This window comes from Micromesistius poutassou (genome assembly GCF_964030765.1).
Source record: "Micromesistius poutassou genome assembly, chromosome: 10".
Classification (NCBI taxonomy): domain Eukaryota; kingdom Metazoa; phylum Chordata; class Actinopteri; order Gadiformes; family Gadidae; genus Micromesistius; species Micromesistius poutassou.
The window spans coordinates 2,349,135-2,375,814 of NC_140280.1; the positions used below are offsets into that span (position 1 = coordinate 2,349,135).

General features: G+C 48.0%; 1 protein-coding gene across 1 annotated transcript in view; it reads right to left on the bottom strand.

Moving 5' to 3' along the window:
• pds5b (PDS5 cohesin associated factor B) overlaps positions 1–26,680 on the bottom strand; it is a 35,557-nt gene that overhangs the window by 8,575 nt on the left and 302 nt on the right. The window contains exons 2-25 of the mRNA XM_084473731.1: positions 16,624–16,750; positions 16,253–16,456; positions 15,673–15,759; positions 15,446–15,543; positions 14,335–14,461; positions 13,061–13,141; positions 11,435–11,575; positions 9,578–9,693; positions 9,221–9,315; positions 8,712–8,857; positions 8,119–8,270; positions 7,361–7,474; positions 6,262–6,343; positions 6,085–6,133; positions 5,776–5,915; positions 5,033–5,148; positions 4,674–4,779; positions 3,954–4,114; positions 3,437–3,560; positions 2,595–2,753; positions 2,281–2,349; positions 1,594–1,730; positions 1,068–1,191; positions 385–589 (exon numbers count right to left, since the gene is read on the bottom strand). Coding sequence (XP_084329857.1) covers positions 385–589; positions 1,068–1,191; positions 1,594–1,730; positions 2,281–2,349; positions 2,595–2,753; positions 3,437–3,560; positions 3,954–4,114; positions 4,674–4,779; positions 5,033–5,148; positions 5,776–5,915; positions 6,085–6,133; positions 6,262–6,343; positions 7,361–7,474; positions 8,119–8,270; positions 8,712–8,857; positions 9,221–9,315; positions 9,578–9,693; positions 11,435–11,575; positions 13,061–13,141; positions 14,335–14,461; positions 15,446–15,543; positions 15,673–15,759; positions 16,253–16,456; positions 16,624–16,731 — 2,941 coding nt within the window. The 5' untranslated portion in view covers positions 16,732–16,750. The remainder of the gene's footprint in view (positions 1–384; positions 590–1,067; positions 1,192–1,593; positions 1,731–2,280; positions 2,350–2,594; positions 2,754–3,436; positions 3,561–3,953; positions 4,115–4,673; positions 4,780–5,032; positions 5,149–5,775; positions 5,916–6,084; positions 6,134–6,261; positions 6,344–7,360; positions 7,475–8,118; positions 8,271–8,711; positions 8,858–9,220; positions 9,316–9,577; positions 9,694–11,434; positions 11,576–13,060; positions 13,142–14,334; positions 14,462–15,445; positions 15,544–15,672; positions 15,760–16,252; positions 16,457–16,623; positions 16,751–26,680) is intronic.

Below are 26,680 nucleotides of genomic sequence, written 5' to 3' on the forward strand. Positions count from 1 at the left end.
CCCAGACTGACTAACTCTATCAGAAGGACACATCCCAGACTGACTAACTCTATCAGAACTACACATCCCAGACTGACTAACTCAATCAGAACTACACATCCCAGACTGACTAACTCTATCAGAACTACACATCCCAGACTGACTAACTCTTCAGAACTACACATCCCAGACTGACTAACTCTATCAGAACTACACATCCCAGACTGACTAACTCTATCAGAACTACACATCCCAGACTGACTAACTCAATCAGAACTACACATCCCAGACTGACTAACTCAATCAGAACTACATCTCCCAGACTGACTGACTCAATCAGAACTACACATCCCAGACTGACTAACTCTTCAGAACTACATCTCCCAGGAGCTCCGCCCCGCTCACCGCTGACGGCGGCGTGCTGCTTGAGGTACTCGCGGCGGATGTTGACGTTCTTCACCAGGCACTGGCGGGCGTGGGCGCGCCGCTCCTTCACCGGGTCCTTGGCGCACAGGGCGAACACGGCCAGGTACTCCAGGGGCAGCCGCAGCCGGCACAGGCCCCGGTGCAGCTTCTGGGAGTAGCACTGACGCACCTGGTAGCACTCGTCCTGCACGTCCAGCACGCACACGCAGACACAGACACAGACACACACACACACGAGAGAGAAAGGAGACAGACGGATGGGAAAGCGAGAGAGAATGGAATGAGTTTGACCCAGAGGCTCATAAAACAGTGTGTGTGTCTCTCTGTGCGCGCGTTTGTCTCTGTAATGTGTCTGTGTGTGTGCGCGTGTGTGTGTGTGTGAGAGACTGTGTGTGACTTTGTGTGACTTTGTGTGTCTGTCTTCTGTAATTTCCTGTTCCTTATCAGATCCCACTGCTGATATTTGCACTACGGGAATTAAAGTTCTAAAATCCCGTCTAGCCCGGACACAACCGAGCTCAGGAGGCCTCATGTCGGCCTGTTTGTAGAACATAAAACACTAAACTAATTTAGCTGCGTTTTTTAAACAAAAAAAACCTCCATCTAGAGGGGAACGAGACATGAGGGGTGTGTGTGTGTGTGTGTGTGTGTGGCGTCCTCACGTTGATGACCAGCGCACACAGCTGGTACTGCTCCAGGGTGATGATCTCGTGGTAGCACGGCTCCTGGGCCAGCTTCAGCAGGGCGCACGCCGCCGCCAGACGCAGCCGCGACATGTCCGGCTTACTGAGGGGGCGGGGTCACAGAGAGAGGCGGTCAGAGGGGGCGGAGTCACAGAGAGAGGCGGTCAGAGGGGGCGGGGTCACAGAGAGAGGTGGTCAGAGGGGGCGGGGTCACAGAGAGAGGCGGTCAGGACAAGCAGTGAAGAGGAGAAGAAAGTTATGAAGAGAGGAGTGATGGGCTGGTAATGACATTTATAATTAAAGTGGTCGACAACCGAAATGCATAATTTACGCTGGTTTTCCATCGCATTATGCATTTTTTAATGGTGTAATAAATATTCCACATGATTCAGGCTTTCCATTTGTAACCGTCTGTCTGCGTGTACACGCATTTGATGTGCAGTTTCCATCGGGCCCGCGTGTGCGTGCGTGCGTGTGTGCGTGTGCATGTGCGTGTGTAAGTTACCCCATCTTGCCCTGCTCCGTCAGGTCTCCGTCGCTGTGCAGGATGGCGGTCAGCATCCTCAGGGTGGAGTTCCCCGACTTGCTCTGGTTGTTCTTCACCCCCAGCAGCCACCGCACCATCAGCTTAATGCCCTGGATCTGAACCAGCAACACATACACCATCAACACAGGCACCATCAGCTTAATGCCCTGGATCTGAACCAGCAACACATACACCATCAGCTTAATGCCCTGGATCTGAACCAGCAACACATACACCATCAACACATACACCATCAACACATGCACCATCAGCTTAATGGATCTGAACCAGCAACACATACACCATCAGCTTAATGGATCTGAACCATCAACACATGCACCATCAGCTTAATGCCCTGGATCTGAACCAGCGACATATACAGTATATATGAAACATTTATTTAACTTGACTCCTAGACCAGAAAATCATAAGCAATATGTAGTACAATATGCACAGTTCTTAAAAGTGTGTCCTTAATAACGTCATGACGGGACCCTAACCACCCTTTCTGTCCAGCAGCCTCAGCTGAGCGACTGATCTCTAATGGCGTCTAGCTGTGCGGCCAGGCTGGTCTGCAGGAGGGACAGAGGGATGCAGGCGGGACAGAGGGACAGAGGGACAGAGGGAGGGACAGAGGGATGCAGAGCAGCAGGGCTCAGAGCGGACCTTGGCCATGGTCTCAGCAGACACCTCGTCGTCGGCCACCCACAGCTTGGTGGTCTTCTTGCCGGCGATCTGCAAAAGGCAGGACACGGAGAGAGACGGAGAGAGGAAGTCAACTCATAGTATCGCCACAAAACCACAACACAATTTCTATTTTCCATTCTCCAATCTTTGAAACATTATCACAACCCTCCAAAAGAAACACACTCAGCCCATTACAATCCCCCTGGCTGCTATTCCCCCACGATGAGGCCCAGCCCCTCTAGGCCTGGCTCCCATCAACAGAAGCCCCGTTCCCTGTCCTGTGGAGGGCCTACCCGGTCGTTCATGAGCAGGTCCTTGACGATGAAGTTGGCCACCAGGGACTTGAGCGGGGCGGCGAACTGCTCGGGGGCGAGCAGCGCCAGGTGGCCCAGCGTGGTGAGGGGCGTGATCAGCTGCTCCAGGTTACCCGGGTCCAGACCCTTGTGCAGGGGCTACAGGGCAGCAGGGGGAGGGTTAGTGTCCAGTGAGGCTCACCCAGCATCGTCTCACGTCTGAGGGCAGCTCTGAGCTCAAATGTGGGTGCTTAGTTTTCTTTTGTGTTAAATGTAAGTTTGTCTTGAGTGCAAACAAACTTTATTAGATCATTTACAGTGTAAACTTTCTGCCAGCTGTCAAGGTTCATCGTGATCCAAGGATGCCTTATAATTCTCCCTGTATGAAACTCCCTGTTGAAACATTTCTAAAGGATTTCCTGTGAAGTCTCTTTTCACGAGAACCTGTGGCCTAAAGAAGGGTTGCATGTGAATCTTTGCATCATTAACCCCAAAAAACATGTAATTTAGGATAAATTAATGTTGAGCCTAACAGCTGAAAATATATTCTTAAATTAAGACTAAAACATTGACCCGTCATGATGAATCACTTCATAAGGAGAAATTGTAATACAGCTGACCGTTACAAATAGTTTAACTCTAAACGCTTGCCTCAATGGATTGATTAAACTTTTACTGAATACGTCCTGCATGTGAATCCAAATGTTTTTCATGACATAAACACGACATGCTCCACAAAAACAGAACACAAAAACAAACAAAACAATCCTGGTTTGTTTGCTTGTTGTTTGTTTGTAATTGTGTTCAGAACAGATCAAAGCGGAGGCGTAAGAGCGACTGACCTCAAAGATCTGGGCGAAGTGCGTGTCTCTGTTGACGAACATGGCGTGGATGCAGTGGATGGCGTACTTGGCCTGGCGAGGGGGCCCCCGCTTGGCTTTGGCCTGCAGTACCGGCAGCAGGACGCTAGGGGGAGCAGGTGGGACGTGAAAACCAAGCAGACCCCAACCAACAGGAAAAAAAATACGGATGATTTGATACATGGGGTGACTGTCTCCCTGAGGAACACAATCTTTCACGAGAACGCATTAATGTTGTTCATCATATTGAATACAAAAGCTGAGCTAAGTAAACAACCATCAACAACCATCTCTTCACGATACAATATTTAAGGGGGAATGTATTTTCGTCTTCCTCGGTATAAACAAGCCATTGAATACTCTTAGCTCATCGCAGGGTCTGGCTGAGGGCCAAACAGCTCTGACTTAAACCGTTAGCAGAAACCCAAACATGTTGGACTTCCTCAGGTTCAAAACAAACAGAAGGTGGGCGGGTGGGCGGGCGGGCGTCCGGACGTACGACTTGATGTGAGGGAAGCTCTCCTCCATCTTGCTGCCCGTGTTCTTGAAGATCTGCAGCGCGGCCTCGGCCACCTTCTCGTCCTCCATCTTGAGGCAGCCCAGCAGCGACTCGAAGGTCTCCGCCGAGTGGAACGACACCGGGTGGGTGAACGACAGCACCTGGAGGGAGGTGGGGGGAGAGGGGGATGGAGGACAGGGTAGTCTCACAGGTTTCATCAGCTCTGCAGTGGCGCCCAACGTGACGACGCTTTGGTCACACTTTGGTAAATCCTCCCGTCTGGTGAAGGGTGCTGTCAAGTTTGACTGACTCTATGTCGTTTTACGGCCGAGTCCATTTCTCTATTCTGCTGCTCTACAGTGCGGTTTCCATCGATGGCTTTGCCCTATGTGGTAAAATGCAGCGGGGGGATTCTTCTGATGTATTTTGAATAGGTTTTCCGCCCCCTTGTGGTCAGACGTCAATTCAAATTCAAAACAGCTCAATGAATCTCCACGGGGGGGCAATTTGTTACAAGTGTTTTTTATGGCTTCTGCAATCCAATTCAAAAAACAAATGAGAACATTTCTAAAACGAATAATATTGTCTGAATAACCATTCAATTTAAACACATTACAAAGTGTGTCAACCCAGCAATTGCTTTATATATATTTATATTATATACAGGAGGCACCACAGGGGACTAATTGAATTGCGCTAGCGCGTGTGCGTGTGCGTTACCTTGAGAAGCTCCAGCCCTGCCCTGATGGCTTCATCTGTGGGGACTCCCTCCTCCTCATCATCCGCGGTGCCGTCTATCGACTTGTTGACCTGCTTTACCAGGGCACTGAGAGAGAGAGAGAGAGAGGGAGAGACAGTGAGATGAGGATAGAGCCGTTTATCGACTTGTTGACCTGCTTTACCGGGGCACTGAGCAAGAGGGAGAGACACACAGAGTCATCATGGGGGGGGGGGGATTAGGATGGACGGAGAGAGACCAGACACGCCAACGATGAAACGGATTCTGTTGAAATGCACTAGCATCACGGGGCCCTGACTTACAGACTTTGTTGAAGTGTTCCAGTAGTCTAGGACTCTACCTTATGGACTCTGTGTCGATGTGTACGGGGGCTATTCTCTCCAGCAGGAACTTGACCATCTCCAGGAACGGGTTGCTGGGCTGCTTGGGACTGCCGATCTTCTTGGTGATGTCCCTCTGTGGGAGAGCAGAACGCACGCGGCGACAAATCACGTTAGAAATCACGGCCTAGAAAGGCTGGCAGTCATTTACAATATATGCTGCATCCCAATCCCAGAAATGTATACTTTGTTGCAAAACCCAGCTATTCATTTACCATTAGACCACATTATTGATCTCGACAGACGGGCATCGTTTCTTACGCCCTTCTTACAGTGTGCTCTGCCGTTATGGTGCACTCAGTTACTGAGTGTTACTGAGTGCACCATAAAACCGAGCTAACAGAAGAAGAACGTTGTCGCACACGAGACTCATCTCTGTTCCGCTTACTTTGGAAGAGAAACAAAACCAACACAAACACTGTGAGAGCTCAGCGTGTTGACACAGTGGCTCGGTCGCACCACAGCGCACAATGCATGTGACCGGGCCACTTTAAAACAAGGCTTTCTGGGAAGGGTTGGAATACACAACATGCCATCGTTATTCGAACAGCACGTCATGAATTGTGCAATTGACTATGACTTAAAGAAGTTCTGCAGTGCAAAAATAAAATGTTAGACAAGCAGCGATACACAACACTAAGATTGGAAGAATCTATTCTCACTTCACGACTACATTGACCACAGGGGTTTGAGCGGGACTCACCACGCAGACTTCAGCCTGTTTGCAGGAGCAGGCCGGGCTGACCAGGGTCTCGAGTTGGTCTCTGATCCGCTCGTCCTCCTCCAGGACCTGGGCCAGCTTCTTCACAAAGTCCTGGGCCTTGCCAGGGTCTGGCAGATTCCCTACAAACAAACACACACACAGCAAACAGTTATGATCTCTATTATTAAAAGCGTACGGTTGGGGTTTCCTTGGCATCGTAGCAGGTACATTTTATTAACGCAGTACATTCGATTCAATAGATAAAGCGATAGACACTATGCAGTGTTCGGAGTGAGCCTGTTCACTTACTGGTGATCACCATGACTTTAGCAAACACTGCTTTGCTGGAGGCGTCAGACTGTGGGAGACAAAAATACAAAAATATCATTGTTAATGAGTTTTATAAAAATGAGACACATATATGGAGTAAATGGATCTCTAGAGATACAACAGTGGAGGAAAATGACCATGACGAGGTCAGTTTACCTTGGGCTGTTTGACCAGGTCTAGCAAGTCTTTGACGTTGTGTCGCAACATGTTCTGGCACTTCCACATCTCGTTCAGAGCTCTGCAGGAGGTGTTGAGGGAGAGGAGTCAGATTGATGGAAAAATCTCCAGGTCGTGTGACAACACACCAAACGTGTTGCGTTCTCCACATCCAATCTGTTTAGTGTGATTCTGTAAGTGGTGGCTAGCGTAGTGTGTTGTTGTAGCTTGTATGTTGTCGTAGCATGTGTGCATGTGTTGTTTTTTTTTGCTTTTGGGGGTACAGTTCTCTTGGGGGGTAATGCAGCTTTTGGGGGTACCCTTGTTTTGGGGGGGTACAGTAGCTTTTGGGGGTACAGTTGTTGTTTTGGGGGTACAGTTGTTCTTTGGGGGTAAAGTAGCTTTTGGGGGTACAGTTGTTTTGGAGGGTAAAGTAGCTTTTGGGGGTACAGTTGTTGTTTCGGGGGTAAAGTAGCTTTTGGGGGTACAGTTGATGTTTCGGGGGGTAAAGTAGCTTTTGGGGGTACAGTTGTTGTTTCGGGGGGTAAAGTAGCTTTTGGGGGTACAGTTGTTGTTTCGGGGGGTAAAGTAGCTTTTGGGGGTACAGTTGTTTTGGGGGGTAAAGTAGCTTTTGGGGGTACAGTTGTTTTGGGGGGTAAAGTAGCTTTTGGGGGTACAGTTGTTTCGGGGGGTAAAGTAGCTTTTGGGGGTACAGTTGTTGTTTCGGGGGGTAAAGTAGCTTTTGGGGGTAGAGTTTTCTTGTGGGGGTAATGCAGCTTTTGGGGGTACAGTTGTTTTGGGGGGTACAGTGGCTTTTGGGGTACAGTTCTTTGGGGGGTAAAGTAGCTTTTGGGGGTACAGTTGTTTTGGGGGTAAAGTAGCTTTTGGGGGTACAGTTGTTTTGGGGGTAAAGTAGCTTTTGGGGGTACAGTTGTTTTGGGGGTAAAGTAGCTTTTGGGGGTACAGTTGTTGTTTTGGGGGGGTACAGTAGCTTTTGGGGGTACAGTTGTTTTGGGGGGTACAGTAGCTTTTGGGGGTACAGTTGTTTTGGGGGGGGGGGGGTACAGTAGCTTTTGGGGGTACAGCTCTCACTACTCACTTGACGGCGTTGGGGTCCAGCGTGGCGTACAGGTAGTAGAGACACTTCATCCTCTCCGAGGTCTCCAGGTTGTGAGGGACCATGTACTGGGCGAAGATCCGCTCTACCAGGAGCCTGGGCCCGGCCAATCACAGCGCAGCAGGAAGAGGACCAAAACACAGAGTGAGACCAAACAGGAAACGGGATGGGAGGATAAAAGTGTGTCCCCAGCCACCACGGCGTAGCCAGAACAAAGCACCAGGAAGGGGAAATACAAAACAATAAAGGGAATTTTCATTCTTTAAACTAACAGGCTTGTTTCTTGGAAGCACGGCACATAGAAGTTCTTGGAGATTGAGTAGCATTCAACTTTAGTGGCAGTGACCCATGGCTATACAGTATCCACGTCTATTGAACCAAGATATTCTGCACCAACTAATGTAATAGGAGGAATTTCTACATCAAAAAAAAATACAAAAACTATTTCAAACAGAAAGAAAGGCAAGGACTTCCAATTCAAAAATAAAGTCAAACATAGCATGGCCAGAATGAGGAACAGAACAGAAACCCTTTTTCACCATGCAGGCTCAAGTGGAACAACTCACTCAACCCACTTTTTGGGGCTCACATCGTATTCTAAGCCATGTGAGCAGCACACTTGACATGGCGTTGGACCTTTTCCCAATCCCAGTCGGACCACAAATGTGGGACCTGGGACCCGGCCCTCTCCAGCCCTCCCAGGCCCTCCCCGACCCCCCCGGGGGGGTACTGTGACCCACCGGTCGTCGATGCTGTTCTGGTAGTATATGTGCAGCAGCTTGTCTTTGATCCAGGAGATCTGCTTGGACGCGTCGCGCCCGCCCTCGCCCTGCAGGGAGTACTTCTTGTAGATGGAGGCCAGGCCCATCATGGCCTCCTTACGCACCCGCCACTGGGCCGCAGGAAGACAACGACAGGAAGAGGACGACAGGGAGACAACGACAGGGAGACAACGACAGGGAGACAGGAAGAGGACGTCAGTGGACGGAGGAAGAACACATTGTTTCTGCAAAATACGAATAGAAACTAAAGGCGAATGCACCGATTGTGGTGGTCCTTCAATACATTTCATTTATTATGAATAACTTTTCATTCATTTATTCAATTCCTTCAATTCCTTTAGTAGGGCGTTCAGATAGACTAACGAGCAGGTAGAGATTTGGCATCGGGCTTAACAACGCCTTCAGGTAGGGATGTTGAGGATCGAACGCGGGACCTTTCGGCTTGGTGCCGGGCACCACGGTCATTACACTACACTGCCCTGCCCCGCCCCCACCACCACCACCACCACCACGTTAGCCAGAGTTCATTCACCCGTGGACCCTCGGCTCACCCTCTTGTCCAGGGTCCTCTCCTTCACGAAGTTGAGCAGCGCGTCGTTCACCAGGGCCAGGTCCTTCTTGGCGGCCGTCACTATGGAGACGATGACGTCGTGGCGTATGGCCTCCTCGGGGTCGTGGGATCTGACCTTCAGGAACTCTGGGCGAGGAGGAGGATGTTTTAACACCGTCTGTTACCCTCACCGGGCAATCCACAGAAACTATTTCCTCACACCAATCGCTGGTTAAGATTTTTTTCATATCATCATATAGCGGGTGGTTTCACCCAAAGTGAGTAGGTCACTAGGTCAGTTATATTGCTGAAGGATTCCTACGGGTAGAACGCAACGTTCAAGCTTTCAAACCCACGACCTTTGTGCTGGGAGTCAAACACCCTAATGACTCTTCTATCCTGCCCCAACCGGCCAACCGGAGATCCTCGCAGCCCGGGGACTACTCCCCAGTGTCACGGCAGTCAGCCCACGGTAGTCGGTCTGAGCGTGGGTCCGAGAGAGAGGCTTACCGGTCAGGTCCTTGGCCAGGTCGGGGTGGTTCATGAGGCAGTGGCTGGCGAACTTCACACACTCCAGCCGGATGGGGACGTGGATGTCGTTAAACCTTGGGGAGACACGCGCCACGCGTCAGTCACCACAGACACAATCCCAGTGACCCCTAGCACAAGGTCAGCCCCCCCCCCCCCCCAACATGCACATTGTCATGTGACGTCAGGTCACATGACAACATGGACGGCCTTTTAATCAGATACAAACCACACTAATACAAAATCAGTTCAAAAAAAGTAAAGAAAAAATTGTAAGACACATTGCTTTGCAACACTGCCCGACAGCCATACACACACACACACTCACACGGTACATACCTGCCCAGGTAGCACTGCCACAGAGGCTTGTTCTGTCCAGCCAGCTCAGAGTCTTTGGCACCGAACATCTTCGCCAGCAGCTTCACCACCTGTAGCCGCTCATCGTTGTCGTTGCTCTGCAGAGACACGACGACACGCTTCACGTTATCACTCTGCACGGACACGGAGACGGCCGCCGCCGCCACAGCCCAGGACCTAGAGCAGACGGCCCGCCAGAGGAGGGTTGCTGGTTCGGAAAAAAAAAACCCTCTGCTCCATCTGGCTGACGTGGGCTGAGCAGGCCTCTCTCCCGAGAGCTCCCGGTGAGCCTGGCAGACATCCTCATTGTTTGATCGAACACAAAAGAGATAAAATGGAAATCTTGGGGGGGGGGGGGGGGGTATCATGGCTACACGGTTCTGTTCACCGCTCCTCTGTGGAGGATTGATTACATCATCGTTATGGTGTGTTAGAAGACTAAAGGCGTCTGTAGCGCCCTGATAATAATAGCAGAATTTCACCGGAGTGGCGAAAACATTATTCAGAGGGAAGGAAGAGAGTGTCGTTTCTGCAGAAAGCAGCAGTAGAGACGCATTATAACTAATCCGTAAAGAGATCTGTGGTGGAGCCTCATCGTTCGGGCGGCTAGTATGAAGGCAGGGTCCTCTACATCGAGAGAAAAAAAATAAAAACCTGGTGTCATTTTTCGATCGTTACAGCACAGACGGGTGCCTCAACCCTCCCCCCCGTTGTAACTCTAAAGACGTCTTCATCCGTCCGTCCCTCCCCAGACACCAGTTAATCATTGATATTCTACAGCGAGCGAGAGATAGAGAGAGATTCATCTCGTCCTCGTCCCGAGTGGGATAGCCCTAGAGAAACAGGAGGAAGAGGAGGAGGGACAGCGGGGGAGGAAGCGGGGGAGGAAGCAGGCGAGGGAAGACAATCAGATAACGAGCTAAGGAGCTGGGAGAAAGCGAGGGTGCAAGAGATGGCTGTTAAGGTAAGTGTGATACAAGGGGAGATTTAGGGGAGGGAAACTTTGGTGTTAAGAGCTTAAGGGAGGGACGACTATCAGCGATGGTGAGGGGGGAAAAAAGAGAAAGAAAAAAGAGAAAGAGAGAGCCAGCTGGAGCAGAGCGAGAGAGAGATATAATGGTGAGTGGGAGTTGGGGCTCTGTCTTGTTATTATTCTGTTGAGGCAGCAGCGCGTTGCCCACCCCTCACCCCCCCCCCCCCCCCCCACAGCGCTTAATGAGTGTTATCCATCAGGGAGGGAACCCTTCAGCCCTGCCACCACCGCTGGCCAGGCATTATGCTGAGTGGCCACACACACACACACACACACACACACACACACACACACACACACACACACACACACACACACACACACACACACACACACACACACACACACACACACACACACACACACACACACACACCCTAATGACCAGCCAAACAGCGGCTGATAGTGGACTATCCGTCTGTGTAAAACTAATGACACCGATTATCCACCGCTCATAACGCCACAGCGTTGCTGATCTTGGAGTACACGTACAGCACATTAGGTGCAGCCGTAAACAACGACACCTCAAATATACAACCGACGCAGAGCAGCGGCGGCGGCGGCAATCCATCGTGACACGAGGATACGCGTCGGAACGCAAATATAGACGTGGTGGGTCGGGTTTTAACGACCAACAGGTGACACAGAAACGTCAAAGCTATATTAAGTGACACAGAACCGAACCGAAACTACAAAGATGGAGGACGACCGTGTCAGGAGGGGAGCTGTGAACCATGTGGCCAGGACCCCACAGTGAGTGAGTGAGTGAGTGAGTGAGTAAGTGAGTGAGTGAGTGGAGTGCCTACCTTGAGTTTGAACTCCAGCTGGGGCAGGACGGACAGCAGCAGGTGGCTGTCTATGTTGTACAGCTCCAGGATGAGGTCAAAGACGTGTTCGGACAGGTCGCTCACAGACGTCTTGCCCAGCATCAGCACCTGGTTGAAGAACTGCAGCGGAGACGGGAGCGTGGGCGAGCGAGAGACATGGGAGGTGTGTGAGAGAGAGGGTGAGAGAGAGAGAGAGGCGAGAGACAGAGATGTGTGGGAGAGAGTTGTAAAGGAGAAGAATGAGTCAAATACCAGACAAAATGTTGAAAGGGTCATTACACTATAATACTTTGATCATTGCACTATAATACTTTGATCATTGCACTATAAACCCTATAGTTGGGAGGAAAGCACTATGAAGAAAGGAATCGAGAAATTCTGCTGAAACAAGTGAGAGATAATTAACAGAGGGCATACCACCACACCCCCCCCCCCATCATATCTATCCTACATCAAAGTCAGTGCCTTGCTAAAAGGCACTTCAAAAAGGGCAAGATACTTGCACAAGATGCATGTTAATAATCAGTGATCAAACGGTGCTCCAGACTCTTGAGTCTGAAGTCAACCATAAAGCCCAACACTGGGATTCAAACCCGGCCCTGCATATGCTCTTGGGGGTACACACACGACCCATGTGTACCCACAAGGGGCATATGCAGGGCCGGGTTTGAAGGCAATCCGCGAGGCTAGGTCTCGGATGGAACCACAAGGGTAGTTCATCTTCAAGTAGAACAGACTTGGAGGCTGTAGACCCCAGGGGGGGCAAGTAGGCACGTTTTAGGAACAGGGTCCTAAATAAACACCCGTCACCAGCCAAGGGTGGACAGATTTGGACAGTCAGCAGTACAAAATTGCCAGGGTTGTATACGAGCACGATTGCTAGGGCGATTTTAAATCTTTTAAGTCAATTGTTGATTCTGTCTCGCAACCACGTGTGAAAGGGTGAACAGTGGAATTATTATGCAGCATTAGTCGTATTCAAGAGAACAATGGCACCACTTAAATTCCCTTCAACATCCTGTTGAAAAGGTCCCGTTTCCAATTCCTCCCATAATAATTTTGCTCGACTGCGTACGTGGAACTGTGCAGTCTGTTTGAGCAGAAACACCATCCGTCTCAAAATAGTCTGACGTTTATGCTAATAAACTCCATAAAACCCTGTGCCATCAGCACCACACCAGCCAATTTGTTTAAAAAGAGTGTAAAGCTCTGAATGCACACCGTTGCACCGTCTCCGAGGAGAGAGAGAGCCTGGGCTTTGTCTAATTATGCGTGGCAGCGAAGCGCAACATAAGACACGTTTTACATACAATGATTTATTCTGCAACAACTTGAGAATCACACCCATTTCAATGCAACGCCTTGTCCCTACAACACTTTAACAACGTCACCAACTTTGGTACATGTCAACACCGGTGACACAATGGTGGCCAGTATTCTCATATACAAATGATAAATGTATACGCATTCGTGGATCTGTAAAAATACAAGTTTAAGGTAGGAAGCCTGGGGAATGCACAGTGAATATTAGTGGGTTCCTCTGAGGGTCATGTTTTAGGAGCTGGTATACCGAGAGAAGGGACGGACTGAGGAGGTGGGTCTTACGTTGGTGATGTAGGGCTCTATGGCCTGGGCTGTCCTCTTCAGCAAGGCCTTGGCCAGGTCGTACGCCTGCTTATTCAGGTTCTGGACGCAGAAAAACAAGGAAGGGGGAAAATAAGTAATGATCAACAATTATGAAAATGGAAATTGTATGTTGGCACTAGGACTGGGCCCCGAGCCCAACAAAAATGTAATTAATGCAATAAAACGTATAACAAATTCTTAAATAAATAAAATAAATAAAATTAAAATAAATAATAAATTTATCAAAAGCCGTTAGGAAAAAAAAAAAAAAAGTCTACTCCATTTACACAAATTGTCTAGTAATAGCTCTGATGTGCAGAGTAACCAATGACACGACAGAAGGTTAAGAACATAACGACGATGTTAAAGCTCAGAGTCAGATGATGTCCTTTCAGAAGGAGCACTGCAGCTCGGGGAAACAGTACAGCAGTACCCTTGTTGACCTGCAGGGGTCTCACTGAACTGAGCTAAACGGGAATGACAGAGCCAGAAGGCCTGAAGAGGTCCAGTGTCCTAGCAATATCAAATCACTTCACTAGAGTCCACCTAAGTGTATTACGAGCGCTTTTAACACGGCTACAGTTACAGCCTCCGAGTGCTCAGACAGAAAAAAGATCCACAATCATTCAAATCACGTCTGACATTCCCTTCCCGCAGCGGAGGGAAATAAATCAGCACCAAAGCCCAGAAGGAAGAGTCAGTTAATGCAAAAGTGATTTAATAATGCAAAAATGTTTTAATAATGCAAAATGTATTAGTTCAGTATTGGGCGGGGGTATGTGTAAAGTGTATGTTTAAAGTGTGTGTGTATGTGTAAAGTGTGTATGTGTGTAAAGTGTGTATGTGTGTGTAAAGTGTGTGTGTGTAAAGTGTGTGTGTGTAAAGTGTGTGTGTGTAAAGTGTGTGTGTGTGTGTGTGTATGTGTCAGGCTGCAGATGTGTGTGTGAGAGCACTTGTGTGAGTGAGTGTGTATCAGGCCTGCAGGTGTGTGTGTGTGTGTGTGTGTGTGTGTGTGTGTGTGTGTGTGTGTGTGTGTGTGTGTGTGTGTGTGTGTGTGTGTGTGTGTCAGGCTGCAGATGTGTGTGTGAGAGCACTTGTGTGAGTGAGTGTGTATCAGGCCTGCAGAGGTGTGTGTGTGTGTGTGTGTGTGTGTGTGTGTGTGTGTGTGTGTGTGTGTGTGTGTGTGTGTGTGTGTGTGTGTGTGTGTGTGTGTGTGTGTGTGTGTGTGTGTGTGTGTGTGTGTGTGTGTGTACCTTGTGCGCTGGGACCAGGTTGACCAGCACCGTGTCCAGCAGCTCCTGGGACACCGTGTCGCCCTCGCAGATGATGGAGCTCATCAGGTCCACCATGTGCATGTGCACCTTCTGGTTGTGCCCGTTGCTACGGAAACGGGAGCGAGAGCGAGACGGTAACTAAACACAGCACCACGGGGGGGGCGAGCCAGGCGTTAACTAGCGTGGCAGGCGGCGGCAGCAGCAGCAGCGATGTACCGCACCGACAAACGACGCCTTTCATCTCAGACCGCTGTGTGCTGTAGCGTGTGTGAATGTGTCGGTATGTGTATGGGAGGCTATGGGATGAGGGCGAAGGGGGGGGGGGGGGGGGCGGCGTTTAATGTGCAGTTCAAAGCCACGCCGGCGGTTATGCAGTTAGAAAACACACACGGTTATTCAGAGGAGATTATTTACACTTCCCCCCCCCCCAGCTTGTTTGTGTAGAAATAAACAGAAGTCCAGCTGTTCAACGTTTGTTCACATTCACTCTCCGGCGCACATCTGTCCACCTGACCACAACACCAGCGTTGGATCCGGGAGTCCTGCTTTGTTACAGTAACAATTTCTTGGAGGGGGGTTTAAAATATAAAACCCAGGCATCAGAGTTAAGACGCGCTTCCTGTTTGGACGTTCTACTGAGGAGAAACGGATTTGCTCGAGTGGGTTGAAGCTTCAGAAGGGGATTTTTAACAAGCATTTCTACAGTGGCCAGTCTGCGGTGTTCATTTCAACCTTTAGACACTTTCACAGTTTGATACTGCCGGCCAATTACGTGCCAACAGATCCCCCTCCTCCAGTAACAAGATTCCAGTCAAAACAATTGAAGCAAAAGCAAGACACCCCAATCTGCTAGATTTGACCTCGGATGAATCATTTAAATTCTGATTTGTGAGGCTACCACAACACCAATAGAGCAGAATTATTTCCTCACAGTGGGTCCATAGCAATCAGTTAGAGAGATGGAGAGGCCCACAGAGACTTCATCAACACAAGGAGCAGCTGATTCCACTGCCTATCAGCCAAAACACACAAGCCTGCAAGGGTACGGCAGCAGAAAGCTATGCGTGTGCGTGCGTGCGTGCGGTCTTACTTGATGACTTGGAACAGGGTTCTGTACAACTGGGTGAAGATCTCATTGCTGTCTTCGAGTTCAAAGCAGATGTTGTAGGACTTGACCCAGGCTATGTTCTGAAGCAGGACAACAAACATCAACGTAATAAACCTGGATCTTTTAGGAGCACAACATTAAATATCATTTGACAGCACATTTGCTACATGTATCGCATCGTAATTAAGACATGACTTTCACACACACACCTCCAGCAGGTAGAAGTATCGGTTGAACTGTGCACTCTTGGTGTCCTCCAGTCCCTTGAGTTGCCTGGTGATGAACATGAAGATGTCCTGGAAGACAAACAAACACATGTCACCGATGGCCACTCATTGGTCCCCATCAACATTTACCAGCACACACATACACACACACAGAACCCGATTCTGAACCAGTGGAAGTCAGTGTCCCTTGCCAGCTTCTACAGCTGCAGACGGCCTAAGGAGCATCTGCAGCTACAGAACAGGGCAGGTTGTAACGGTACAGATCAGCCCTTCACATAATTAACTTGACTTAGTTGTCACTCTATATCGATGTGTAAGAGACATGTTCTTCACATGTCATCCATGGAAATTTGAAGAAAATGTGCCAGTGAGATGGTCAAAAAAGGTAAACGTCGGTTGTGGTTATAGATTCATCGATGGTTTCATGGGCATAACTAAGTGAAGAAACTCCACTTCAAAATGGGGCTGGTGATTGTTGGTTAGTCCCGAAGGTGTGGACCAGGTAAAACCCCGGACATGCTCAGAGGACCCCCCCGTCCCGTCCCCGTCCCGGCGGCCCCACCTTGAGCTTGTCAGGGGAGGTGTAGGGCGCTTCGGGGGCGTAGATCCGGAAGATGTCCGCCAGGCAGCACGCCACCAGCAGGCGGACGTCCTTGTCCGGGTGCTTGAGGAAGAAGTCCGACGCCAGGTGGAGCGCCAGGTTCAGGTACAGCTCCTTCTCCTCCTCCGAGTCCTGGTCCATGTCCATGAAGGTCTTCACCACCATCTGGAGGGACGCAGCGAGAGAGAGAGAGAGACCTTACAGCCACAACCTCGAAGGTCGATTACCCCGTTACGTCCAGAGTCGAGTCGTGCGGCGAGCGTCTCGTCGCCATGGTAACCGGGCAGCGTGGCGGGATGGATGGGGGGGGGGGGGGGGGCTGACTGACTGACCTTCAGGCGGCGGACCATCTCCTCCTTGGAGATCTTGTCGGAGATCTCCTTGACCCCCGGGGGGTAGGTGACCTTCGCGTCGGCAGCTCGAGCTTTAGAGTGAGCCATGCTCGCAGCTCCTCAGTGCCTGGAAACAACAACAACAACAACAACATTAGCTCCTCGGTGGCTAGACACAGCAACAACAACATCAACTCTCAGTGCCTGGACACAACCACAACCACATCATCAACGCCAACGTCAATAAATCAATAAATGAAGAAGCTACCACCATTGTTGTCACGACGGCCCTAAACCCTGAAGGGTGGGTCAGGGTTAGAACTGACCCTAAACCTGGTGTTACGCCAACACCAGTTAACATGGGGCGCCAACACGGGGCTCACCGTAACACGAGGACGTCATCGACAGCCAAGTGACTCAGCGTCCCAACTTTAGGGGACCGGGCAAACTGCCTCAGACCCCTAGGCCGGGGCCTTAGTAAAGATTTTATTCATTCTAAAGTGTTCACCCGCAGAAGTCCCGGAGGAAACGTATTGAATGAGGACACGCTCCATCCAGATAGACCAGCCCAGGGGGGTGGGCGGGAAAGCAACACTTATCGCTCTGCAGCAGCCCTAACCACCGTGCTACTATACACCACCTGGTGTAGGGGGGAGGAGAGGGGAGGGAGAGGGGGGAGGAGAGGAGGGACTGACAGAGAGGGAAGGAGGGAGGAGAAGAAGAAAAGGGGAAGGAGAGAGGGAAGAGGGAGAGGTAAGGAGAGATATGGAAAGAGGACGAAGAAGAGGCGAATAGGGGGAGGGAGGGAGGGAGACGAGAAGCAGCAGCAGGAAGGAGGAATGAAAACCATCTTACATAATGTTCAACTTCAGCTCCGATAACAAATACATCATCCGTTTTGAATCTGGAGGGGGGGGGCTACACTCTTCAGGACTCCAAGCTCTAGTCATAGTTGAGTCTAGAGTCTAGGTCTGCAACTATGCGTCGAGTGACGTGTTGACTGGGGTAATCACACCAAAGCAGTGGTTTTCTGCACGATGAACCAGGGATAATATGACTCCAGCCATTCGAAACTCACACGGTTCTGAAAGTCTACGCTGCCTTTCATTCATAATTAAACAGTCCAGAGATTGCACCCAAACCAAATACTGCATCCAATGAAGACAAAGAATTATGAGAAAGGCAGAGAAAGAGCAGCAAACAGAGTAGAGAAGGCTGGAAAGAAAGAAATCCAGAAGAGGATGACAACGGAAAACTACTATCATACATCTGCTGCCAAAGTATCTTCTGGGTTTGCCGTGCTTAATGGGTATTATTCTGTTGTGAACACCCTTGATATTTGATATCTGATGAACAATTTAAGGCCAGAGCTGTATGGTCCATCTTCACCAAAATGTCTCAGCATTGCAACGCGTGGTGGTGCAGTCTGGACAACGCTTCGTGACTGTATCGCATCAACAGAGCAGGGTCCATCACCGGGCTCCTGCCTGTACACAGCCTTCACTCTGAAGCTGTTCTGCCATCTGTCCGCTTTCCATTACAGGCCTTTTCCCCCTGCATTGAAACCCTGCAGGCAGCCCGCCCAAATGCTTACTCATCCCGTCTCGGCCAAAACAAACGTCTTGACATCAGTTGGGAAGGCCATGCAGTCATTGCTCCAATATGGTCGTGCCACTCTGCAGCTGACGCAAAACATGTCTCGTGTGGGTAGGACACACACACACACACACACACACACACACACACACACACACACACACACACACACACACACACACACACACACACACACACACACACACACACACACACACACACACACACACACACACACACACACACACACGACGGCTGAGATACGTGTGGTCCGTACTAGGGAAAACACCCCCTCTTCGCCGTCAACTGAAGAAGCATTGGTGTGCTGTGGCGATACGCAGGTGGGAGTGTGTTCTGGCCATGGTCATAAAGGTGCTATTGGCCCCGGGCATGAGACACCTGTGTGGACACCATTGTTGAGGCAGCCACACTTTGTAGAACGGTGCCATGCTTAGCACCAGTCTCCTCCCCGCCCCCCCCCAGGCGTCAGTAAAAGACCCACTTCACTTCTGCCGGCTCCTCAAGTAGACATGTTATCTAATCGAGGTACGGCAAAGAAATGCTGGGAAGGAGACCCCAGTTGCAAACGGATTGCAAATGACACCTGTGTGGCATGCACTGGTGATCTACCACAGTGTCAACTTGTTGAAAGTGCAACTCTGACAAATGAACAAAACATGCACTGTACTCTGACCACAGATCGGCATGTTTGGCTACAGACCGCTCAATTGAATAACTGCATCAGTGTTCAATTCAATCACTGACGATCCGGCTTGTAACGGAGCTGTCAGGAGGAGGGCCAGGGTTGAACACGGAGCGGAGAGCGGAGCAGGGCGAGTTCTAACGGGTAGGGATCAGCCTCACACATAATTAACCGCAGACTGGGTCGTCGCTCTTCGTCTAGGCGTTTGACACAGACAGCAGGCGCGTTTCCCACGTCGTCTGTGGGAATGACGCGTCTGTGGGAGTAACGCGGTCAGAAGGTTCACTATGGAAGCAAATCTGTACCATAATTCAGATTAAAGTGGGTTAACAGAAATGCTTTTTCATTTTCAGAATATAGCTGCATTTTTTTGACACAAATAAAATTAAGAATAAATCATCCAAACTGCATTTTCATTTTCTTCTTCGATATTGCTCATTTTGTAACTTAATTAAAATGAAAAAGAAAAGGACATTTAGGATTTAATTTTCAAAAGATAGATTAGATAGATATATTACAATAGATTAAATTTGAAATGTCAAATTTGAAAATTAAAATGCATTAGCAGAAAGGCATTTCAATTTCAAGGTCATTGCTGCATTATTTGACTCATAAATAAAATGAATAATAGATCATCCAAACTGCATTTTAATTTTCTTCGTCAAGACGGCTCATTTTATGACACAACTAAAAAGAAAACAAAGAGGACGTTGCTTTTTCGTTGTCATGACCACACCCCCGCAAAAAAAAAGAGTCCATAATTCAATTTGAATTCTCAATCCCAAGCGGTGCAGGAGAGTGACGTCAGTGGCCGTTCTTCTTCTTCAGTTCTGACCGTGATACGTTATACGTTAGGGGGGGGGTGTGTGCATATTTGATGCTGGGGCAAGAGGAGAGTGTGAAGTAGAGTGCGCTGGTACAGCGGGATAATCCCCAGCATGGTGAAATCTGTGCCAGAGCTGCTGAGGGAGACCAGCAACATCTGTCTCCGTCGCAGGGTTGCCTACTCTCACGCATCTGGTGTGACACTCACGTTCTCACGCACACGCAACAAATGTCATGGCAAAAAAAACTAAACCGTTAGATCAACGTCCCAGTTGATCCGCTGAAAACGTTGTCTATGACGAGCATCCCCCCCCCCCCCCCACCCCCTCTTAACAATTCCATCCACGGACCCTGTTATAATGTAAGCATTATAAGAAATGACAGAGTCTCACGCCAGCCAAAAACCCCAAAGTTGGCATCCCTGAATCTAACAAGGATTGAGCGATGGCGTCATGGAGCGCCATGTTGTGTGCATGGGAGCCCAACCAACCTGGAAAGAGAAGAATGGCCACTGACGTCACTCTGCTGCACCGCTTGGGATTGAGAATTCAAATTGAATTATGGACTCTTTTTTTTTTTTTTGCAGGGGGGGGCGGGCATGACAACGAAAAAGCAATGTCCTCTTTGTTTTCTTTTTAGTTGTGTCATAAAATGAGCAGTCTTGAAGAAGAAAATGAAAATGCAGTTTGGATGATCTATTATTCATTTTATTTATGAGTCAAATAATGCAGCAATGACGAAATGATGATGATGAAATGAAAATCCCTTTCTGCTAATGCATTTTAATTTTCAAATTTGACATTTCAAATTGAATTTTGGTAACTATTTGCCGGGCCCTCTTTTGAAAATTAAATCTTAAATGTCCTTTTCTTTTTCATTTTAATGAAGTTACAAAATGAGCAATATTGAAAATGAAAATGCAGTTTGGATGATTTATTCTTAATTTTATTTGTGTCAAAACAAGCAGCTATATTCTGAAAATGAAAAAGCATTTCTGTTAATATACTTTAATTTGAATTATGGTACAGATTTGCTTCCATAGTTCACATGCTGGTGGAGGTTATAGATTGTTCTATCAATTGCGGGTTGTTGGGGTAGTCACAGACTTCTGAATGAAGTCATGCAGATCATTCTGATTTACAGCATTTCATTGTATTCATTTTTTGCCTTGGCCAACAACTAGTCTCACAAATCAGACTTCAAATATATATTTTAAGATTAACATCTAAAGACTTTATTATTATCTAGTCTGACGGCAGACCAGCTGAAATCCTTGTGAACAGAGAATTTCACCTTCTTCTGGGAGATCTCAAAGTGTGAAATTGGCAATCACAAACTCTGCCAGTAGTGGTAAACTGTAGAAAGGTGTGCAAAAGGTTTTAAATAACACCAGGGCTGTGAAATATTGGAGCAAAATGACTTTGCAGTATATATATTCCACTATGAAAAAAATGAATTGACTTTTAGCTTAAAATTGAGTCAATTGAGTCGAAATCCAACAATTGTTTCTTATAAATGGAATCTTTGCTATACAATAAGATGAATCAAGTGCCCTAGCATGCATAGCCCACTATGACTGCACCACTGCTTTTGCTGAAACGGCAAAATCACAAACTGGGAAAGTTGTAATGTTATGAGGTGGTAGATGAAAAAAACTATTTCAGAAAAGGGGTAAAAGTTTAGACACCAAACCTAAACTGAATGCGTGTTTTCCTTTATTGTAAGCATTAGCTGTACCGTCTCCATTTCATTTAGGCACAGCGGTCCACCACTTGACTGGGACTGGTTCCACCTCATCTGACAGGACAGCGAGATGGTGAAGCCTGTCATGGTCAAGTCGAGCCGAGCGTGGAGCCGTCTCAGCACGCCGTACTGGCCGTCTTACTCTGGTCCGATTGTATTATCGTCACCTCAACACTGACACTGACACTGATTATATAATAATACAGACTCTACTGATTATATAATCATACTGATACTACCGATTGCGTCCCGTGTGTGCTGCAGGTCACAGACCTGGTCCACACGGTACGCACCTCAGCGTGAACTGTGCGCGTTGGAACTGCGTTGCTAAGACATTGTGGATTGGGAAAACGCCAGTCCATCCCTTTGCCTTCGTTATTAATCTAAATGAAACTGCCCGACGTGGGAGCTTGTTGAAACGGAGCTGTGAGATTGTACTGAGCGGAGAGGCTCAGCCCTGGGGCGCCTTTGGTGTCCGGTCTGGCTGCCCATGTCAGCTCTCTCTTGAGGAAGCACAAGTAGACCCTCCATGAATTCACTTTCACATCTAGTGCGTCATTCACCTGCGCACTCTGGAGATCATTTATGTAAATCGACCTGTGATGTATTGTGGGAGATTAAAACTAATAAACGAACACCCTATTATTTTTCATTAGCATTTCTTTTTTTGATTATTTGCAAATGCAAGTGAAATCCTCGTGCTGTAGAGCCTTGTTTAAAAAGGACAGGCCTCTCTTCGAGATTAGTCATGGAAAATGAGTAGCGTGTGAGTTTTCCTTTGTATCAAGCAGCAAAAACGTCGCAGCATAACGTGTTCGAGATAATTACGTTACATTTAGCAGACGCTTTTATCCACAGCGACTTCACAACGGTTCATTTACACACCGACGGCGGTGTCAACTACCCTGTGTGTGCGCAAATCCCTGTGTGTGCCAGGCACGTCTGTGTGCCCGATCCCGACATGTGTTCTCCGCCACACACAACACCGTGAATAAAATGAGAGCCGCACTTGATCCAGATCAAGTTGATATAAGACTAGCAAAGAAATTAATTTCTTGCAGATAGGCTATAAGCCTTAGTACTCCTGCTGCTGGTCTTCTGTTTAAGTTGTCACGTCATTGTTTGCGCTGAAGTTCCGATTCAATTTGTGTTTTTCATTGCATAGCCTAATTTTGTGATATGCATAGTGGCACTTGATATTGATTAAGCTGATACTGTTTCAAAACAAAGAGGATATTGCCTAAATCCTGTCCTCTTGCCACGTTATAAATTTGTGATTGAATCTCCGTAAGTGTTTTGTTTTTTTTTGGGGGGGGGGGGCCCTTGTAGATATTCAAATACGTTGCTTGATATTCAATATCCGTTCGAACTTGATTTTTCTCAAAAGTGACAGCCCTAGTGTCAACCATGCAGGGCGACAGTCAGGAGCAGTAAGGGTTAGGTGTTTGTCTTGCTCGGGGACACCTCGACATCGGATGGCTATACAAGTCAACCCAATCTACCTCCTGAGCTAAGCCATCCCTGAATAGAGATAAACGTGCCTTTACTTTGACATCGCACTGCTCTGCAACGGGACTAATATGCATGTGCACATCGCAATGCTGAGACGATATATCGTGCAGTGCTAGTAAACTGGCCAACAAATTCATACACTTATTAACTCCCCTTCTCATCCTCGCGTGAATGCGCCGACTATCCCATAACGAAACCAGGCCTAGCCCCGCCCCTTACCGTATCTGGTTTCCTCCCCAGGCTTTGTACAGCCTCCTCCCAGAAGTTCTGCTCTAGCATCGTTGGGACAGCTGGGTCCGAGATTAGCCAACAACTGACCTGTAACGATCGTTTGTAATGAGCAGCAACTGTCAGACGAGGACATCAGAAACCATCATTGATTAGGCTCCGGTTGCATTCATACGCAGTCCATCAGTGACGGATCTTTCCACTTGTTGCATTGTTATGATTCCCCTTTAAAATTTACTCCTGTAACGTCCAACACATAGGGCCATATGGAAGCGGGACGGTCAGCACGTGATGTAAAGCTTTTAACACACTCCGACAGATGAACATTAGCGGCAGCTGCTAGAGGTTCTGTTTAAAAATCACCCTGGTACCAAGAGTTCTGCTTTATTTCTCATCCCATCTATTATTTATTTATCACTTAAATAGAAATGGGAGCAGCCAAATATAACTTCTTTGCTGCAAGAGTGAAATAAAACTGTTTCCAACTTTTTCTATTTTGACTCTGCATCTATCTTACTTAGCTGTGCCCCTACTTGTGTTGACTGAGCTGGTTCAATTCTGATTTAGGAGCAGTGAAGATAGTGTCATCCTGCTGCTCTCTGAATATTGCCACAGACTTCAGGAAACTCTCCGGGTCACTAGTTCTGCAGAGCTTTGGCTATGAGGGCAGGTCGCATAACCAATATTTCCCTGCATTTTCCCTTCACACACACACACACACACACACACACACACACACACACACACACACACACACACACACACACACACACACACACACACACACACACACACACACACACACACACACACACACACACACACACACACACAGCTTTGTTCTGACCTTGTTTCCACCCCCACATCTGCTAGCTGAAGATGAGTACTATCTGTCCCCGCCAATCCAATCACAGACCAGACCTACAGATCACTGTGGCAACCAATCAGAGTACAGCATCGGAGAGCCTTGGGGTCAGTGGGAGACCAATCGGACAAAGTACTTCTGGTTGATAAACCGGCAGCTGGAGCGCCGACAGGCAAATCCTGAGTGAAATAGTGTCGCTTTTTAAATTGTATTCTTCTATTTCATTTTATTCAAGAACGTATTTGAATATTTTATGCATGTGTGTAGGGTCAGTATGAAGTACAGCCCATATATAAATGACTATAACATGTTTAAATTTTTTTTAAATAATGGAATTGCATCTTTATTGCACTATAATATGCATTAAATCTCATTTTAATGGAGAGACTTGCATCACCCAAAGCAGGATGGAAGAGGTCCAAGCTGAATATCAAGCATCTGCCCGTCAAATCAGGCCAACACGGACCAGCTAGGCTGAACGCAGTCTCTGGGTCTAAACACGCAGTGAACACACGCCAGTGGTAGGATTCTGTGCAAGGAACTTTGACCCAGTGAGCCAACAGACCCCTACCAGGAACCACAGTCATCCGAGTCAATAAACTGGAACGCAAGCCACCAGCTGCAATTATACAACAATTGGGCTGTGCTTGTTAAACTTTGGAATAAAACGTCAAGCCGATGGAGGGAGTTCAGGCCTAACGTTTCTTAAAGCACCACGGCAATGCAGAATATCATAACATGCCGTACGTGTAGTGTGTATTCAATACGTCTGTGTCAATGTCACGATAAACCAGGCATATATTGTACACATATGGCTTTCATTATTGACTAGTAGCGCCCTGATTCAACACGGCTCTTAATTCACACAATTAAGAGCTCATAACTGTGTCATAAGCGAATGTTATCTGAGAACAATCTGTGTTTCGGGTTTCTCAACTAAACAAAATACATATGGCCTTGAGTCCCTCAAGAAAACCAACAGTAATGTTAACCTTACTAAACAGTGGATAAAGTTTCAAAGAAGCACACTTATTCATTAATTTATTCATTCATTCATTCATTCTAGTGTCTGCCCCCAGCTAGTCAGAAGGGACCGAAGCAAAGAAGATAGAAATCTAACCAACAAAATGAGACGCAGTCTGACACAAACTTCTTGTCTTGTCTACAAACATGCTATGTGTAATAACTAAATGTAAAGTAGTCCACTCATTGTATAAGTGTGAAGGGGTTACCCTAGTAGAGCTGGAGGACTAGGCTAGCCGCTAGACATGGTGGAGTACTAAGCACCACCAAGCAGAACACATGGCAGCTATTTTTGGCATCTAAAACCTGCAGTGCAACAGAACAGTGATTCTACAGGAACAACTACAGCAAAGAATACCTGTGAAAAGACAATGACCAGGAATTCGAGATTAAATTAAATTCATGTTTTTCTGTCTGTATAGAAGCGTGACCCAACGAGAAAACATCGGGTAAATAATAGTGACATTGAGGCAAATACAAATAACAAACATTTGCTGCTTTATGTTGTTAAAATATTTGCGTTTTACAACGATGAACCATAGTTTAGTATTTATTGGCTGCCTGTCAGATAAAGCAAGCCATTTAAGAAGTCATCTGGGACTCTGGTAACTTGTGATGGTGACCTACATTACATTTTAAAGACAAATACTAAAATAATCGTACAATGCAATACATTGCAATAAACAGTAGGCAGCATGTCAACCACTATCCAACAATGTTGTATTTTTTCCATTTAAAAATAGGACATCGTTTTTTTTGCAGTTATAGGGATAATTAGTGATCATCATAATTAACGTTTGTTTCAACAACATTTGCATATATACAAGTTGGAAATGCCAGTGGATGCCCATGAGTTAGCGATTAGACATCCCGACTAGAGGACTAGAGCCACCATGGTAAACAAGCCAACGCACTACGTGTCAGACTACTGTAAGAAACACCAGCCAACACTTCATAAGAAGACAACGTTATAAAGATGCTATTCTCCATGTCAGCAGTTGGTCTGGCCCATCAGCCCAGTGAACGCCGCAGTACCAGTGGTCCACAAATAAATCCATCACGCATTTACTCCGGGCATGGAAACACACTGTGGCCAAGAAACAACACTGACTTGATGAACACTTTGGGGCCACAATAAACGCCGTAGGGCTGCACCAACAAACACTGGACCCTTAAACAACACACGGGTCTAGATGGGTCCCTGACAGACCCCCCCCCCCACCCACCCACAAACAGGGAGCCCGCTACGCCGGGGCAGGAGCGCGTCGAGGCCGTAGCGGGGCTAAGACCTCTCCTGGCGCGGCTGCTGCTCCACTGCTGGCCGCGGCTAATCCCGTTAGCAGGCGGGCTAGCTGGAGAACCCAGCGAGCTAACCCGCTAGGCTAGCACCCTCTCCCTCACGGCGATAGCACACAGCGCTGCTGTGCTGACACACAGAAGAAGCTAAGACACAATGGCATCCAGATATCCCCCCCCACAAAAAAAACTACAGCGGTACCCGAACTACGACCCGGACGGTGCGGATAATACGAGCCCTGGTTCTGCCGAGGCATCGGGGGAAG